The sequence below is a fragment of the Lemur catta genome, chromosome 10 (assembly GCF_020740605.2).
Source record: "Lemur catta isolate mLemCat1 chromosome 10, mLemCat1.pri, whole genome shotgun sequence".
NCBI lineage: Eukaryota > Metazoa > Chordata > Mammalia > Primates > Lemuridae > Lemur > Lemur catta.
In genome coordinates, this window is record NC_059137.1 from 44802763 (window position 1) to 44821245 (window position 18483).

The window sequence follows — 18483 nt, forward strand, 5'->3', positions numbered from 1 at the left end:
TACTCATTTACCATCCAACTAATGTTTCGTGCTGTTGAACTGTGCAGTGGTCAGCCATGAGGTTGGAGAAAATAAAGATCAACCAGATAAGAATTCATCCCTGTGTTGTTCATCCATGGGCACTGCATCAATGTTAGCAGGTCATTATTGATTAATTTTAAAGTTTTTCTATCTTTGGGAGATCTGAAATAATACAGGAATATTGCAATTGGACAAGCATCTTCTTCTTATTTCCTCTCTATACAGCATTTTGCAAATGTTAAAATAGCAACTCAATTGTTTTCTCCCTAGTGTCCTGTGTATTTTGTGGACTATGTGGAGATTAATAGCAGCCTGAAATAATCTGTTGTCCTTTGCGGAAAAAAAACTATGCTGCTGTTTCTGGAAAGAAATAATTGGTACGTAGCTTATGGAGTCAACGTCTGAATTTAATGGAGCATAAAGGGGTGGTATTTCTCATGAAGGAGGCATATTATCCATTTAAACAGCTTTCAGTCTTGCACATAAATTAGGCCTTCGACAAGCTTTGGAAAAAGAGAAACCACAGGGTAATGAATTAACATGCTTGCATATTCCTAACAAAGAAACCTTTGCTTTTGAAAAGAAGAGAAAGCTCCAGTGTCTCTGTTACATTTGGAAATCTGAAATTAATTATTGACTTTTCCATATTGTTTGCAGCCACTTTGTTTGCCCATTTATTGTAAAATGTGTATATGGTAATTGGTTTATGAGGGCTCATAAAACTCAGACTGCAAATGAGATAATGTATGACCAATTTATTGCATATGCCCTTCAGACACAGAGCTAAACTTGGCAGAAATGAAAAGTGGTCAATGCGCACTTTGTCAAGGTCTTTTCTTAAGGCATTAGGGAAAGAGAGAATTGTATAGAGTATTTATGGTGAAATGCTCAAATAGCTGCAATTGAAGACCATTTTATATTTTTCTCTAAAATATATCCCTTACCATTTAAAAAAACTGATTTGCAGTGATTTCTAGAATCTTGGTAAATATGTTTATGCTAAAAATGCCTTATGAATGTGTCAAATATGGAACTTGACAAACTCCCTTACCATCTAGTATATGCAATACCAAAATTTCCATTTTTCGAAAAAGAAATTAAATATATATCTGCTGTGATACTTGCAGTAAATTTAAGAAATAATTAATATAAAGCAGAAACTTTTCAAGGTATCATTTTCTAAGTATTATAGCAGGTATGTCAGCTGGGAGGACCCCAATTCAGTTAAGCCCAAACCCTGAGGTAGGACTGCCCAACACTGACAGAAGAATGGAGAAATGGAGATTCCATACCTCCTTCATAGCTCAACCCAGCAATTATAGTTAATGATCCATGCTACCAAGATCTTCCTTCTTCCACCAAACTAAAACCTTCCTGCCTCTCCATTGGCCCATCCAGTTTCCTCATATCATTTTATGGTAGTTCACAGGTAGATAGCAAATTTTGCTGAGGCCCTTTTTTAGAAGATCCTACAATACATAACAGAATTTGATTAAACTTTCAGTGACTTGATAGATAACCCAATACTTAGAGCTGTAGTGTGAAAAGGTTATATTTATGCAGAAAATGTTTACTTAAAATATTAGGAAAATATCAAGAGGAAACTATTGTAAACAACATTAACACAAGATGTCAGATAGAACTCTGCAAATAGAGAAATGTCCACACGCAAAATTTTATACCAATGAAAGGTAATATAATGCCAAAAAATAATTACCTACAAAAAAATTAGTTTTTAAAGGGTAGTAACCATGAAGTTCAAATTCAACTTAGAGTGTCCTCCCTTGATTGTCAAATTTGAAGAGAAATCTGTTCCTTCAAGGTCCAGAATTAGAACTGAATCTAGTGCCACATTTAGGCCATGATGCCTCATCTGCTAAGTGTTAGTTTTCTAGAAATATGTCAGTTCATTAGGCACAAGGGCAGGGTGCCCTTCTTTTCATTTTTGCTAAGAAAAAAAAAATGAGAATTTTGTGGTTAAAAGAACATAAGTAGGGAATCAGTCAAAGCAGGGTAAGAATGCAAGCTCTACCACCTGGAGCTGTGTGGTCTGGTATAAAATGCTCCACAATTCATCCTCAGTTCACTCATCTCTAAATGGGAATGATAAGAACAATCTCTCAGCATACAGATTTTATAAAATCATGCATATACAAAATATAAAACAATATTTGACACAGACTATGTGTTCAAGATCCTACATGCCATTGGCTATTGCATTCTTATAGTGTTTTTGTTATTGTAATTTCATTTCCTTTGAATGTAGGAATGCCGAAATACTACATTTAACGGATATTTATTTAAGGTAAATTGGGTTAATATCTGTGCCTTTTTTGCAATATTAAAGAAAACTGTGAACTTCAATCAACAGGTAAATCTTTTGTACACATAATGGGGAAGAATTATTTTTCAAATCTTCTATGCAAGTAATTGGGAGGCAAGGAAAAATGAATTGGGTATGGGGAGAAAAATTAAAAGATGATTGGAATTACAGACTCCATTTATTTAAAAAAACCTAACGGGAAATAAGAACAAAGCATCTTTTTTTTTGGTCGCAAAAGTCATTTCTTTGAAGGTCCCTATGCTTGCTAATTTGAGGCAATAATGACAGCACCTTAGATTAATCCTATTCTGAAAACATCTTGGTATTTTAGAAAGAACATGGATTTGAAGGCAGAAAAATTTGTGTTACAATCCCAAATCTTTCCCTTCCCAGGTGTGTGATCTTTGACAAGTGTCTCTGAACATCAGGCTTGTATTTTATAAAATGGAAATAGTAATGCAAACTTGTCTCAGGAATGAAATATTATGGTGTTTATGTTGCAAGGTCACACAATTTATTTACACTATTCTCAGAAACACAAAGGAGATATAACTTCTCCATACTCTATAACTGGTCTGAGCTTTCTCTGAACATCTCATTTCTCACTCCCCTGGGGAGGAAAAAAGCAATATTAGCATGTTATGGTAAACCCAATCTCATCCAATAATTTAGGCATTTTCTTTAGATAACTACATTTCTTTTGGAAGAATCATTCTTTCATATTTCCTTCCCCTTCCCTGCTTCTTTCCCTAACAGCATGTAGGAAGGGGGAGGTGGGGAGCTGATGTCACCTCACGGCATGGTGAAGTTGAAAAGGCTCCATGGATTGCATGTAGAGAAAAGCTTTCTACTTATAGCAGCGACTGTCCAGGGGATATCAAAACTGTTATGTTTTCATCGAAACTCTAGCCTAGAGAGAAGGGGCTATGACACATATCTTCTGCTTCCACTACCCCACTTGCCTCATTCTTCCCACAATCACTCCAATGTAATTGGCTTTTCTTTTAGTCCATTTCCTGTCAGATAGAGATTCCTTCTAAATCTTTCAGGTTACCTAATAATTTACACAACCTTGTGACTTTTCCTAAAGGAAGAGTAGAAAATAGGTAGAGAAATGGGCTTAATAATAATGGAATATAAATAGGGTGGTAGACAGAAAGTATTAAACTTATTTTACATGTTAAATGTCTGGCATAGAGTAATTATTTCAACTATGAGTACTATGCTGCCTAGAAAGATAGCTTATAACATGGCCAAAAATCAAGTAATGGCTGTCTAATCTCAGATTGCAGTCAGGAATGTGGTTAACCTCACCTGACTACAAAAGGTATCTGGATTATTTGCCAAACTTTTAAGGAATCCTGTGAAGTGATAGGGATGGGAAGCAATGCAGTAGGGCTCAAAAAGGTAAATAATCCATCAGAAGAGGAAGTATAAGAAGCTTGAGCTAGAAAGATTCATTATTTTTATTTGTGGATCTCGGAATCAGATCTACCATGAGGTGAGGGAATATTTCTATAAAAACTTCTTGCTCTTCTTTATGAAACTTGTTCTTCAAATTTTATACCTCAGTGATTACATGATTTATATCAAAGGCCAAATGCTATATAACAACTCATTCTATCCCTTACAAGTGGATTCTCTAATCACTAGTGTTATAGTACAAAAACAACTGCCCATGAACATCTTGCCTGTGTAAGAACCACAAACGGGTGAATATATGTTTGGAATAAAATTATGAATGCATGTGCTACTATGTATCTGCAATACTGTTTTAAGCAAATAAATAGCTAACTATTCTGTAGATTTGTGCTGACTGTAAATCATATAACCTCATGTCAATATAAACCAAATACCAACATAATCTATCTAGGACTTGAGTTTTTAGCCTTTTGCCTCCCAGACGTAAGCATTATAATTTATATAACCATTATATTATTAATCAATTTCCAGAGAACTCTTCTTTCCCAAAGCTCAAATATTTTACATTTATGAAATTCAAAGGACTATCTCATGATAATTGTGGTTATGTTCTTATATGTTATACATAATCAGTACTTTCAGAATGCTCCCCCTAAAAGTTCCTGAATGCTAATGGATTCTCACTCATCACTATTTATTAGTTAATTATTGTTTCTGGTCTCCTGGATCCAGGCTTTCTATAAGAAATCTCTCCAGACTTGGTTAGTGCTGTTCTTCTGTCCTTCAATAAATCTCTGTGTACCTCTGCCTTCACCATTAGCACACTGCGTCATGTGTTTACTGTTTACTCCATGAGACTGAGATTGCTTTTATTGTTATTCCTTTCATATGTTCCCTTTAATTACATGTACTACCTGTCTTATTAGGAAGTGACTTGCCTTTCTCCAGTCTTTCCAAGACTACCTAAAAGCCAAGTTATTTTTTTCCTCTCATCCTAAAAACCTGGATTGAAAATTAAGCTGGAGCAGTGAGGCAAGGATAAAAATGGTAGATGAGCCACTAAGTCTGGGTCACAAAAATGTGCTACAGTATGAGATTGAACTATTCAGTAAATGTGGTGGCAGATTCCCTGTAAGCTGTCCAAGTGAAGGTATGTATCACTGACTGGAAAATATTAATATCTATAACATATGTCTTCTCTTGAAGAACAGTTTGTCCTCATACCTGTCCACTCTCTGCCAAGTTTCTTAGCCACCTTAGTCTCCAACTTTGCTTTCTAGAGTTAATTTAATCCCATTAACTCAATTGCCTTAAAACTTCAGCATGTAAAAATCCTTTGGAGGATCCTCTAAGAATTAGATCATCTCACCAAGGGGTAAAAAAATCATAGGAGAGAGGTGCCAATTGTATTTATTTATTTTTTAAATTGATTTTTTAATTTCAGAATATTACAGGGCTATAAACACTTTGGTTACATATATTGCTTTTGCACCATCCAAGTCAGAGCTACAAGTGTGCCCACCCCCCAGACAGTGCACACCACACCCATTAGGTGTGAATTTACCCATCCCCTCCACCCCCTTCCTACCTACCCAACATCCGATGAAAGTTACTTTCATATGTGTACATAAGAGATGCCAATTTTAAGCCATAAGTCAAATCAAAAGATTTGTATTGTCCCTTTATCTCCTAATGTATCAAATTCCAGAGATTATTTTCTGCATTACCCCTGAAAGTGGTTGTTAAAAGGCAGTGAAGCATGTAGAGTTTGGAATCAGACAGACATGAGTTTGAATCCTGAGTCCATACTACTAAATTATTCTGCCAGGCAGGATCCTTTCATATCTCTGACCCTCAGTTTCTTATCTGTAAAATGGAGATGACAATCTCTCAAAGGATTGCTATGTGTGATGACTTGTAGGTAATCCATCTGAAGTGTTTAGTACAGTACCTTTCACATCATAGACATATAATTCATGATAATTCTTTTAATCCCTCTCATAATTTCCTACTCCATGGTTATCTCATATCTTATGTCTAAATTCTACCACTAACCCTCTAGGATACCGAGGTCTGCTGCTTTCCAGGAGGTCACAGTCATACAAGCAATGTATTAGAAAAGGGGTGACCGGTGCTCTTAAAAGTCTGCAAAACAGTCCACATTTATTCAAAGTACACAGAATATTCTTATTCAGAGAGCCACAAACTTAAAGAAGAACATGTATATCTGGCCATCTTCCATGTAAGTGATCTGACAGCACAGTCCATGATAACCGTAGTTATGTTCTTATGTGTTACACAGTTCGTCATCAGGATTTCAGGATGCACCTACTAAAGGACCCTGCACATTACTGGATTCTTACTCATCACTGCATATTCCTCAACTGTTGTTTTTAGTCTCTGCCTCCAGTCTCTTTATAAGCAGAATTCTATAAAAAGATTATAAAACATGGCTGGAGGAATCATTCTACAGACAAACATAGCTTGAAATTTCTGAGAAATTATCAATTACTATTATATTAAAATTATCAATTATTATTATAGATAAATGTTCATACCCTAATTCTCAACAATACTTCTATCAGTAGGGATTGGGACCCCCAAGCAACTCAATATTCTTGACTTTTCTTACTGCCTCTGTAGAAGTAGAATTTTGATTAAACAATCTCTAAGGTCCTCTGAGACATCTTCCCCCATCCATCCCTGTTGCTATACTACTCCAAAGGCCAGGAGGGGTGTGGGAACCTGCTAAGGATACAAATAACTGATAGAGTCAAAGAAACACTTTCTCTGAGACAGCCCCCTGCACAGAACTCTGCTCGTGTGATCTCAAGACTTCTCTCCCTCTTTGTGTTCTACACTCAGAACTCAGGTGTCTGCTCCCCAGCTGGCAGCTCCCTCTCTATGGAATGAAGGATTAGAATCAGAAAACAGCTGAAAATCCTAAGGGAAATGAGATTGCCTGAAAGTGGGATGGAAACGGAAGGAAAGGTAGAGTCAGACTATCCAGGACAAGACTCATTCCTGGATTTTTGAAGGAAAAGGAACTAAGTAAACTAGTTGCCATGACAACCTACTGTTGTGGAAAGGGCCAGGAAATGGGTGACCTGCGGCTACTCTTGCTCTTGCCTCTGTCCCTGGTAGCCTTCCATGGAGTCAAAGGCTGTTTGGAGTGTGACCCCAAATTCATAGAGGATGTTAGTTCCTTGCTGTCAAAGCTGATACCTCCAGAAGTCCCTGGCCGAACTCACCTGCTTGAACGGCAGAGTAAGGAGATGATCCATTTAAGCTTCAAGGTCTCCCACAGTGACAAGATGCTTCGGGTGTTGGGTGAGGGAAGCTTGGGTCCCTGAGAGTTTTGGGGGTTAAAGGGAGGCAGGGAAGAGAATATCAAGGTCCACATAATTTGCTCCACAGGTATAATTACTCCCCCACATGTACCTCTACCCTTCCTCTCTAGCTGTCCAAAAGGTTGTCAAGTTGAGAACATGGCTGAAGAATGAATTTTATAAACTGAGCAATGAAACATGGAAAGGTGAGATACTGTTTCAATGTTAAAAGTTCATATTGCCCAAGCAAGTCTGAGAAAATGTGCCTGGGGAAAACAAGGCAAAACAGCTAGAATTAAACTCTGAAGGTATCAGGGGTTCACAATGCCCCCTATATAATTGGTTCCCCTGGGCAGTGTGCATTGCAAGAGATGGGAGAGACAAAGATACAGACATAAAAAGGTCTGAAAGGGTGTCCAGAAGTCAAGGGACCACCAGCATTCCCGTGAGCCAGGTAGTACTGACTGAAGTCTAGCACCCATTTTTATTCTTTTTGCATGCTATAGATTACAATGATTACACATGAAAAGCTCGAGGGTTAGCAGTAAAGCCTATAATCTAAATGGGAACAAAAGAGACCATGTACTTCTTTCTACTTTATCTAGTTCCTCATTTACTGAGACAAGAACTCAGGAGAGAGATAGGAACATTGCCTCAGGCTTAAAATAGCACACTGCTCTCAGCTGCTGGGTTGACATCCTTTGATCATTTTCTCTGCCTAAGGGGGGTCCATTTGCAGACATCCCTGATCGGTGGTGGAATGTCCCCCTTCAAGGTCAAGCAGCTTTTGCTCAGTGAACTGACACGTCCACAGGTTGCTCTTTGGCAAAGTCCTGTCCCACTCCTGGGATTCTCATGTCTCGACCCTAACCCTCAACATGAAGGGAAGAGCTACCCCTATTTCCTGACATCATTTCCAACCCTTCTTAGGTGTCTTTATCCTTCAAGGCAAGCTTCTCGAGGTCCGCCAAATTCTGGAATCCAAACTCAAGGAATTATTAAAGAACTTCTCTGAAGTTGGTAATAAAAAGTTTCTATCTGAAAACACTGAAATTGGGTGAAGGAAAATAAAATGACGGGTGAGAGGAGGAATGTGGGTTCATAATAGAGTCATTTAGAATGAGTGGAGGAATAGCTGGAACTTAATGAGTAAAACTAAGACTTCTGGGGTATAAATATGGTAAACTCTAAGTTGATTTTAAGCTCATTAGCACTTTCTGATTCTCTTCTAGCTTGTTCTGAAGACTGCAGTGAGTACAGTACATGTGACGCCATGAGGTTTCAGCCCCTATTTTCCCATCTCCTTTGCTCTATATGGCCCTATCTCTCCAACCTGTTACAATGAGAAACCAATTCCTAGAGCTGTGGTTACAAGGAAGAATGTCAATAATATCTAATAGCAAAAGCTAGCTCAGAAACCCACAGATTTTGGAGGTACTCAGAGGCCTCCTAAAGAATTGTTTACAACCTATTGCCCCAATATAAAAAACTGAGGCATCATTTTTCCCACTTTTTCCCCCAGACATTTGATTTAAACTACAAATTTTGACCCATTGAGAAACTTGATTTCTAGGGGAAGGCGGCATTCATAGCAAGTAACCTTAAGAGTCCTGGGAATGCTTGGATCCTAATCCATACTTGATTTGTGAACTAAAGAACCCACAGGCCATGCCCCACTCTTGATTATCTTTCTTCTCTTTATTAGTTGTGGTTGAAGGTCCCATCCTTGATTGTTGGACCTGTCTCCGCGTGACAACCAGGTGCTTCAAGGGAGAATATTGTGGAGGTAACAAAGATTGTGGTGTGGCAGTTTAAGGGTCCAGGGATCAAAAAACTGGGTTGTTCATTGATTTATTCAATAAATATTTGCAGAGTACCTTCTGTGTAGGTCATGATAATGCTACAAAATAAGAGTTAAAGCATTGGACAAATTTTGGATCAGTATAAAGAATTTGTCACATGGCTAACTGAAGGGTTGAGAAATGAAAACGCTGGACTAAGGGTGGAGAAATTAAGCTAGAGTCAGCAAGGACAAACGTTTTGTAGAAGCTAGGGGTCTAACAGTAATAAAGATTGGAATAATCAAGGAACAGTGATGAAGGAGTGAACAGGACAAACTGTTTAAGGCTAAAAGATTCTTCTAGATAAAGGTGCCAAGTTACTATTTCTTTTCTCCAAAAATTGCTTTTTTTTCATGCCTTTTCTTCCAGATGAAGATCCAAGGAAGGCTGAGAATCGAAAGATTGCACTATTTCTGATATTACTGGCAACAGCTACAATACTGGGAAGTGCTTTGTTACTGTGAGTTTTCTTCCCTCCAGATAAACACTAACTAAGTCAAGCATTCTTTTGGATAAGAGCTCAAATTTCCTCCCCCTTCCAATGAAAGAAAAGGGAAAGAAGTCATTTCAAAATCTGGGATATGATATTGACAGGAATGAAATGAATGAAATTTTGATGGGATAATAGTTGGAACATAAGGAAATGGAGTAGAAGTATCCAGAAAAAGGGAAAACACTGTATAATTGTTTTAAAGATAAGGCTACTGATACTGAACTTGGGATTCATTTCTTTTCCTATTTTAGATTCCATATGTGTGTCACTCATCGGAGGAAAATGAAGGCAATACGAAGGTCACTAAAGGAATATTTGAAGAATAAACTTGACGAATTATTGGGGATGACAGAGCAGAAGGAGGAGAGAGATTTTAGACCCAGAAAATAAATTCGTAGACACAGACAGGAGATCTTTCATTCTAGGCTTTGAATCAGGGTAGATTAAGCTCTTTTGTGGTCATAAAATCATAGTATTTTAAAACTGAAATGGAACTTAGAGTTGGTCCAGTGAAGAGCCTTATTGATATCCTGAGATGATGGAAACAATGAGAGGGCAAAGGATTTACCCGGAGTTGTACCAAAAGTAACCAATGCTGTAATGTTGCAATGCACTTAAAAGATGATATACTGTATGATAATAAAGAATGTATTGTTAGTAATTCTCATTAATGGCTGTAATTAGGATAATCTTACATTTCTATTGTTGCTTTTTATTTCTATATTTATTACTGTTTCCATATTTATCATTGGTTTAAATGTGGACAATTTTCCTTGATAATATATAGAATTTAATTTTCATCATTATGTCTCTCTCTCTCTCTCTCTCTCTCTCACACACACACACACACACACACACGTGAAAAAAAAATCCAGAATATTGGCCCTGAGTAGCTGAGGTTTGCTGCAATCATTTCCCCCTAGATCTATGTTCTAAGACCAAGCTGGATATTAAATTTTTAATCTTTTACTTGTTTCTATTAAACACTTTTAAATATATGTAGCACCCCAGTTAGTGTCTTACAGCTATTTTCTAATTGAGTTCTCCCAACAACCTTGTGAGTAATATTGCTATTACCTTCATTATAGGGATGAGGAAACAAATATCTCTAACTCGAGGTCACACAGCTAACTAATCTAGGCTATAAGAAACTCCTCTGGTGGCTGACCTCTGCTCATGCAAAGAATCTGGTTGGTACTGATAGCTCTAAGCATGTAGTTGTGATAGATTAATGGAGAAATGATCAATGTGGGTTTATTGTCTTAACATATTCCTGATTACATACCTAGTATGTGCAAAGCTTGGAATAAAGCTGAGGGCTGGTTAGCCCTAAGGTTCACAACCTTTTCACCCTATTCTCTTCTCTCTTATTCTGGAAACATCTTTCAGAAGACAAATACTGTAGATTAGCAAGAAGGAATAATAGTTCCAGGAGTTTTTCTTCAGTGGTGGGAGGAGGAATTTGCAAATCTTGAGTGCTTGCTTAATGTTGTTGTTATATTAATGAGATATTTAATGAATAACAAGGCACTTGGGGAAGACCTACACACTGATAGCTCTCAGGTGCTAAATTTGAAATTCATGTTAAAAATTTCTCAGATAAGAATGTTGTGGGGCATCTACCATTCTCCAGTGATTTAAGGTTCATCTCTCCAGATATCTCATTGAGATATATTAGCTTCATTTACAGTCTTAAATTATTATCTTCATATTGTTTTATTTTTCATTATAATTATGTAAATAGGATAACATACACACTAGATTTTGTGTTAAGGTTTTTTGTTTTAATACAGACTTTAACTTTTTTAGTTTTATTTTTAATATATAGATCTTATTGTATATGTTTAAGGTATATAACACAAAATTTTGATATCCTTACACATAGTGAAATGCCAATTAACATCTTTGCTTATTGCCACTTTCCTCTCCTCTGCTACTCCAGTCTTATGACTCCATTCTAGGAAATCTTGGATAACAATTTAAGATATATCTTTCATTACTTTTATCCAAGCCTACTTATAAGTAAATAGACACACACATACACACAAATACATTTACAGATGAAATTTTTTGCAATTAAAAAATTATGAACCCTTTTCTGTATGTTGATTTTTATACAAATAATTTGTAGGCATTATCTTAAGTGATATAAGACTAATTTACTCTTTTGGGAGTTGTATACAACAACATGGTGTGGGGGCATAAATATTCCAATAATCCTCTATTGATGGACAATCTCTTCATTTCCTTTTTCATGTCTCTATGAATAATGCTGCAATAAATATCTGTGTACATATATCCCTACTTACTGAACTTTTGTTAGTATTTGTAAGAGATAGTGTTATGGAATCAGGATATTAGAAATGAAAGTTATATGTATTTTGACATGTGATGAACGTGACCAAAATATTGTAATAATCTGCATGTATAGCAGTAATAACGAATCATCCATATTTGCCACATTCCTACCAGTAATAGGTTATACAGCTCTTTTAAGTTTTTCAGTCTAACAAATATGACAATTAATTTACTTTTATCTACTAGTGAGTCAGCAGCACCTTTTCAAATGATTCAATGCCATCAGAATTGGCTGAACAGTGAGTTGCCTATTTGTATACTCTGGTAATTTTAATTTGACGGTTTTTTTTGTCAATTTAAAAGTCTTCCTTCCACAGCATAGACATTAACTCAAGTTTTTCAGATGTAAATATTTTTTCTAAATCTATCTTTTGTCAATTGAATATTTAAGGTATTGTTTTAGCTATCTACATATATCTACCCACCTATCTATTTCTACTCTCAGGTCTTTATTACCTATATAACCAAAATAAAGAATCAGCTACTTATATTCAGCCACTTAATAAATTTGTTTTACACTTTATTTTTTATTTAATTTTATTTTGTTGCTTGCTGTATGTTTTTATTTTATTTCAAAATATTAAGGAGGTACAAATGTTTTTATTACATGGATACCTTGTATAATGCTTAAGTCAGGGCTTTTAGTGTGCTCATTACCAGAACACTGTTCATTGACCCCAATAGGTAAGTTATTATCCCTCACTCCCCTCCCAACCTCCCTCCTTCTTGGTTTCCAACATCCCTTACATCTCTTTGTGCCTGTGTTTGCCTATCATTTAGCTCCCATTTCTTAGTGAGAACATGTGGTGTCTGTTTTTGTATTCCTGAGATACTTCACTTAGGATAATGATCTTCAGTTCCACCCTAGTTGTTGCAAATGACAATATTTCATTCCTTTTTATGGCTGAGTAGTACTCCATAGTGTGTGTGTGTGTGTGTGTGTGTGTGTGTGTGTGTGCGTGCGTGCGTGCTGCATTTTCTTTATTCATTTATGAAGTGATGGGTACTTAGGTTGATTCCATACCCTTGAAATTGTGAATTTTACAGAAATAAATATTCAAATGTCTTTTTGATAAAATGCTTTTTTCCCCTTTGGGTAGATACACAATAGAGGGATTGCTGGATCAAATGGTAAGTCTACATTTATTTCTCTGAGGAATCTCCATACTGTTCTCAGCAGAGGTTGTACTAACTTGTCTCTCACCAACAGTGTGTAAGTGTTCCTTTCTCTCTGCATCCCTGACAGCATCTACTGTTTTTTGACTTTTTGACAACAGCCATTCTGGCAGGGCTGAGGTGGTGTCTTTTTGTGGTTTTAATTTGCATTTTTTCCCTGATGATTAGTGATGCTGAGCACTTTTTTTCATGTTTGTTGGCTATTTGTCTATATTTTTTTGAAAAACTTCTGTTCTCACTTTTTGACAGGGTTCTTTATTTTTTTCTTGCTAATTTGTTTGAGTCCTTTGTAGATTCTGGATATTAGTCCTTTCTCAGATAAATATTAAATAGTTTGTAAATATTTTCTCCCATTCTGTAGGTTGTCTAACTCTGTTGATTGTTTCCTTTGCTGTTCAGAGCTTTTTAATTTAAAGTCCCATTAATTTATTCCATTAATTTATTTTTGTTGATGTTCTGTTTTATCTTTAATTATTATGGGTACACAACAGTTATATATCTTTATACAAAACATGTGATGGTTTGATACAAGCATACATATATATTCTAGTTATTAATTCCTGGTTATATGGGTAGTTTATAAATACTTTCTTCCATTCTGTGGGTTGTTTCTATACCTTGCATACTGTTTCTTTGCTGTACAAAAGTTTTTTTTAGCTTGATATTATCTCATTTGTGCAGTTTTGCTTTGGTTGCCTATTCTTTGGGAGTATTACTCAAGGAGTCCTTGCCCAGATCAATGTCCTGAAGTGTTCCCTCAATGTTTTCTTTTAGTAGTTTCATAATTTCAAGTCTTAGGTTTAAGTCTTCAATCCATTGTGATTTGATTTGTGTATACGGTGAGAGCTAAGAGTCTGGTTTCATTTTTCTGCATATGGATATCTACTTTTCCCAGCACTATTTACTGAACTGACTGTCCTTTCTTGGCACCTTTATCAAATAAAAGTTCACTATTGATGTGTGGATTTATTTCTGTTTTGTATATTCTGTTCCATTAATCTATCTGTTTTTATTCCAGTACCATACTGTTTTGGTTACTATAGCTGTATAGTATAACCTGAAATCAGGCGATGTGATTCCTCTAGGTTTCTTCTTTTTGCTCAAGATAACTTTGGCTATTCTGGGCCTTTTGTGGTACCACATAAATTTTAGAATTATTTTTTCTATTTCTGTGAAGAATGTCATTGATTGAGGATTACATTGAATCTCTTTACCAACTTTTTCATTTTTATTTTTTCATTCATCTACTAAAATATCTTTTTGGCTTCTTTTTGTTGGTTTTCAACTTTTTCTTCAATCCCATTCATCTTATTTTCCTTCCGCATTCTGAATTCCATTTCTTACATTTCTTTTGGTTGGGGTCAATTGCTTTGGATCTATTTTGATCCTTTGAGAATGTCGAACAAGCTTATTTTTTCATGTTGCTGGAATTCCTTTGAGGTTTCTTTTCAGATAAGTTTGTGGTACACCTGTTCTTTGCTGGGAACTCTCCTAGTTAGTGAGAAGAGGGAGAGGTCCCTAGATGGCGCTTTTGTGTTTTACTCCAGAAGATTGACTTGGCAGGAGAGGGGCAGATGAATACACTAAGAGCTTGTAATGTAACTGTTCTGTGTTGTCTCATGCCCCTGTGATTGTCACAGTCCAAGCCAGTGCTAGATGATCTTCATGCAGAGTTATGGGTTGTTCCCCAGGCTGCTGCTAGAAGGTCAGGCAGAGAGTTGGGTGAGTCCCTCTTCACAGAGGCTGGAGTGGTCCAGGTCTCCCCACAGCAGTGGCTGTGGCATCTGGGCAAGACTATCTAGGCAGTGGTCATGGGTGTCAGGGCTGCAGGTGTTTGCTTTGCCTGGGTCCAGATGCAATGGTGATACACAGCTAGCAGGTCCATGGTGGTGTGTTGAATTTCTAAGGCGGGCCCCACCAGATGGCAGGTGGGATCCTTGGGAAAGGGCTGCAGAGCTGAACCAGGCACTGTGGGGACAGGTGGCAGCTGGAAGTTTCGGGGTTGGGGCTGGCCCTCTGGGTCACGGGGTCTCTCTCCCTGTGCAGGAGTTACTTAGGTCATGTCCACAGCACCTATTCTGTTTGAATCCTCTTTAGGGAGGAGGGGAGCTGGGCTCCCAGCCATGGAGCATGCAAGAGCATCTGCTCTCCCTATTCCCTCCCTGGCCCAGCAGAGGTGTTGTGGAGGCAGTTGCAGCAAAGTCAAGCCCTATATAGACCAGATGCTCTCGAAGCAAGAGCTCAGAATGGTGTCAGTTGCAGTGACCTGGGAATGGAAACCACTGGGTTCTTTTTACGTCCACTCTCCAGTGCAAAGTCACTGCACAGTGTCAAAGCAGCTCTCTGATCAATCCTGAGATCTGCAGTGGTGGGGGAGGGGGAGCTCCTCACATCTCGGGTTGCAGTGTCCATGGGGGGTAGCATGGAATCCCAGGGATCTTTCTTCCTGTCCTTTCCCACATATGGATGCCTCCCCCAAGTACCTTCTGATCTTGCTAAGTGGACCATCCTGTCTCCCTCTCCTTCACTCTAAGAGTCTTCTGTTGCTCCTCTGATGATTTACAATGTCGTCTCCAAGAAGGTCCATCCATACATGGGCATCTACTTTCAACTTTTGATCCTCTCCTTGACAGCAATGTGTGTGGGCTGCTTCTAGTCCACCATCTTTTACACTATCCCTTAATGTTATTTTTTTAAGCTAAATTCTCTTATATTTTCTAGGTGTCAGTCATAATACTGTCCAACACAAATGTTTTATGTTTTCTTTTCTACTATTTGTACAAATTATTGGCTTTTTTATCCTAGTGCATTTGCAAGAACTTCTAAGATACTGCTGAGTAATAATCAACATAGTTATTATTTCAAAAAGAATGAGAACTCAATCATTACATAACTGCAAGTCTTTAAACTGCGGCTACAGGAAAAGTTAACACATTAAGTGCCTCAAATAAATTATAAATTATATTAGAATTATTCCATAGAAACCAGAAAGTGTATTTGAATGCTCATTATGGCTGGTTTTTTGGAGTTAAGAAATCTAGTTCCATGGAGAAGAATTCTGATGTGCAAGTGTCTTTAGATAATATCACTGCCTTGAGAAGGTCAAATCTTAAAACCCTTTATGAATTTGTTATAATATTTCAAAATAAATTAAACAAATAGATCTTTATCAGAACTACGGTTTCTTTGTCTCCTTGGTCCCAGAATACACACAAAATTGTCAGGAACCAGAAAAAAAATATTGAAAAAATAAGCAAGAAGTACCCAGGGAACTATCGCAAGTAAGAAAAACTTTCCCCCCACCTCAGTGCTGTTAATGATCTCATCATGTCTCCTCTGGCATGTGATTTTATTTAACAGGCAGGGAAAGGATGTAAGCAGCAAAATTGCAGAAAGAAGGTAAACAGATATTAATAGTACAATTAAGTATTCACAATCAAATAAAACAAGCTTTATGTCTAAAAAGCAAAGGGAACTATATACATGTATAAAGAAAAAAGAAACTGAAAGTGAATGAAAGATGAGTAAGGAGGTTTAAATAAAAGCACTAGTTGCCAAGGTCCTTGTAATACACACACACACACACACACACAAACACACACACGATAACTTTATACTTTGTTATGAAATATTGGAGTATGGCTCCAATATGGGATGGCTCCAAGGGATGAAAATAGAATGTATAGCATCCGTGTTTTCAATGACAAAAAAAGATAAATAAAATTTCATAAATACAACAGAAGCAAGTAAGAAGAAAACAATAAGCAAATTATAGGGGAAAAGAAAAAATGTCTAAATTAAATAAATACATCAATAAGAAGATAAATGATTTGTTTGCAAATTTTAAAATGTAATCATAAGCTATTTATGAGAGACAAACCTAAAACAATGTGACAAGCTAAATGTTAAAATAAAAGAATACCTAGCAAAATCTACCCAAAATAAAGTATTATATTATTAATATCAGTCAGAAGATAATTTAAGCCAAAGCCCATCAATAAGAATAAAGAACAGTACAATGAAAAAATATGAAATTGTATAGATCTAACAATATAGTTTTGAGATTTTCAAAAGGGGAAAAGCATTTCCACAATCATTATGGGGAAAGGTTAATACATCTCTTTCGAAATCTGATAAATCTAAAGATAAAATGTTAATAAGGTTATAGATTTTTTTTTTTTTTTTTCTGAGACAGAGTTTCGCTTTGTTGCCGGGGCTAGAGTGAGTGCCCTGGTGTCAGCCTAGCTCACAGCAACCTCAAACTCCTGGGCTCAAGTGATCCTCCTGCCTCAGCCTCCTGAGTAGCTGGGACTACAGGCATGCACCGCCATCCCTGGCTGATTTTTTCTATATATATTTTTATTTGGCCAGATAATTTCTTTCTATTTTTAGTAGAGACGGGGTCTCGCTCTTGCTCAGGCCAGTCTCGAACTCCTGACCTTGAGCAATCCACCCGCCTTGGCCTCCCAGAGTGCTAGGATTACAGGTGTCAGCCATCCCACCTGGCCAAGGTTATAGATTTATAAAACACAATGAACAACCTTAAATGACATGATGTATTAAATCCTGTACCCAACTAATAAACAGATTTTTCTTCTTTTTAATACAGGTAGACTATATATAATAACTGATGACAAACACTTGGCTTGGCAGACACTAGCTGGTTTTTCTCCTAACTAAGCCCTTTTCTTTCTGGACACATGGTTAGAATACATTCCCCAGTCATCCCTACAGTTAGATGACTCTGTAACTGAACTGTAACCAACAGAATATGCGTACAAGTGATGTAATTGTTTCTAGGTGCATATAAACTTAAGGGACAATCCTGCAGAATCTCTCGTCCCTACTTAATGATAGGATGTCAATGTACAGGTTTATCTTAGAATATTGAAGATGCATCTTATTTTGAGCATTTGTTTTGGATTTTGCATGAGTGAAAAATAAACTATTATTTCATTAGGCTTCTGAGATTTTAGAGCTAGCATTAATATATCTAATACATAAGCCAAAAAGAAAATTTCAACAAATTCCAAAGAACTAATATTGTAAAGGACAATCATTCAGACCATGGGCAATAAAATTAAAAATTAACAACAAATGATAAAATATATTTCACATATAGGGAAACTAAAAATTTTATTTATAAATAATTCATGAATTAAAAATTAAACAATAAAGCAAATTATGCAATACTTAAAAATAAACAATAATAAAAATATTACCCAGGAAATCTTGTGAAGTGTGGCTAATATATACATTTAAATATATAACTTTCTAATCATCATATGTCAAAAAGACAAAAATATATGTGAAAATATTGAACAGGGCATTCAAACTAACCAGTTAGGTAAAGAAAGTACAAAGAGGGAAAATTAGATTACATTGTAAATGAAATTTAAAGCAGAAAATATAAGGATAACTAATACCAGATGCTAATAAAGTTCTCATCCACACTGAACAGAGTTTTTAAAATATATATTTTTAAAAGAATAAAAAAGAAGCAAAGCTCCAGATATATAT

General features: G+C 36.4%; 1 protein-coding gene across 2 annotated transcripts; it reads left to right on the plus strand.

Annotated features, from left to right (window-relative positions):
• The first annotated feature begins 6861 nt into the window (after positions 1-6861).
• Positions 6862-9820, plus strand: IZUMO3 (IZUMO family member 3). 2 transcript variants are annotated; one of them, XM_045562659.1, is made up of 7 exons: positions 6865-7096; positions 7227-7301; positions 8026-8115; positions 8328-8345; positions 8801-8881; positions 9306-9396; positions 9681-9819. In XM_045562659.1, the coding sequence occupies exons 1-7, from the start codon at positions 6865-6867 to the stop codon at positions 9817-9819; spliced, it is 726 nt and encodes a 241-aa protein (XP_045418615.1). The 2 variants fall into 2 exon arrangements, with proteins under 2 accessions (XP_045418617.1, XP_045418615.1); XM_045562661.1 differs by lacking the exon at positions 8328-8345 and having other exon boundaries at positions 6862-7096; positions 9681-9820.
• The last annotated feature ends 8663 nt before the right edge of the window (positions 9821-18483 follow it).

Bases quoted from the DNA above. Each gene is read 5' to 3' on its own strand.
- IZUMO3 (XM_045562659.1), top strand. From the start codon at position 6,865: ATGGGTGACCTGCGGCTACTCTTGCTCTTGCCTCTGTCCCTGGTAGCC. The intron at 7,097-7,226 runs GTGAGGGAAGCT...CTTCCTCTCTAG, and splicing joins CAAGATGCTTCGGGTGTTGG to CTGTCCAAAAGGTTGTCAAG. The intron at 8,882-9,305 runs GTAACAAAGATT...CTTTTCTTCCAG, and splicing joins CAAGGGAGAATATTGTGGAG to ATGAAGATCCAAGGAAGGCT.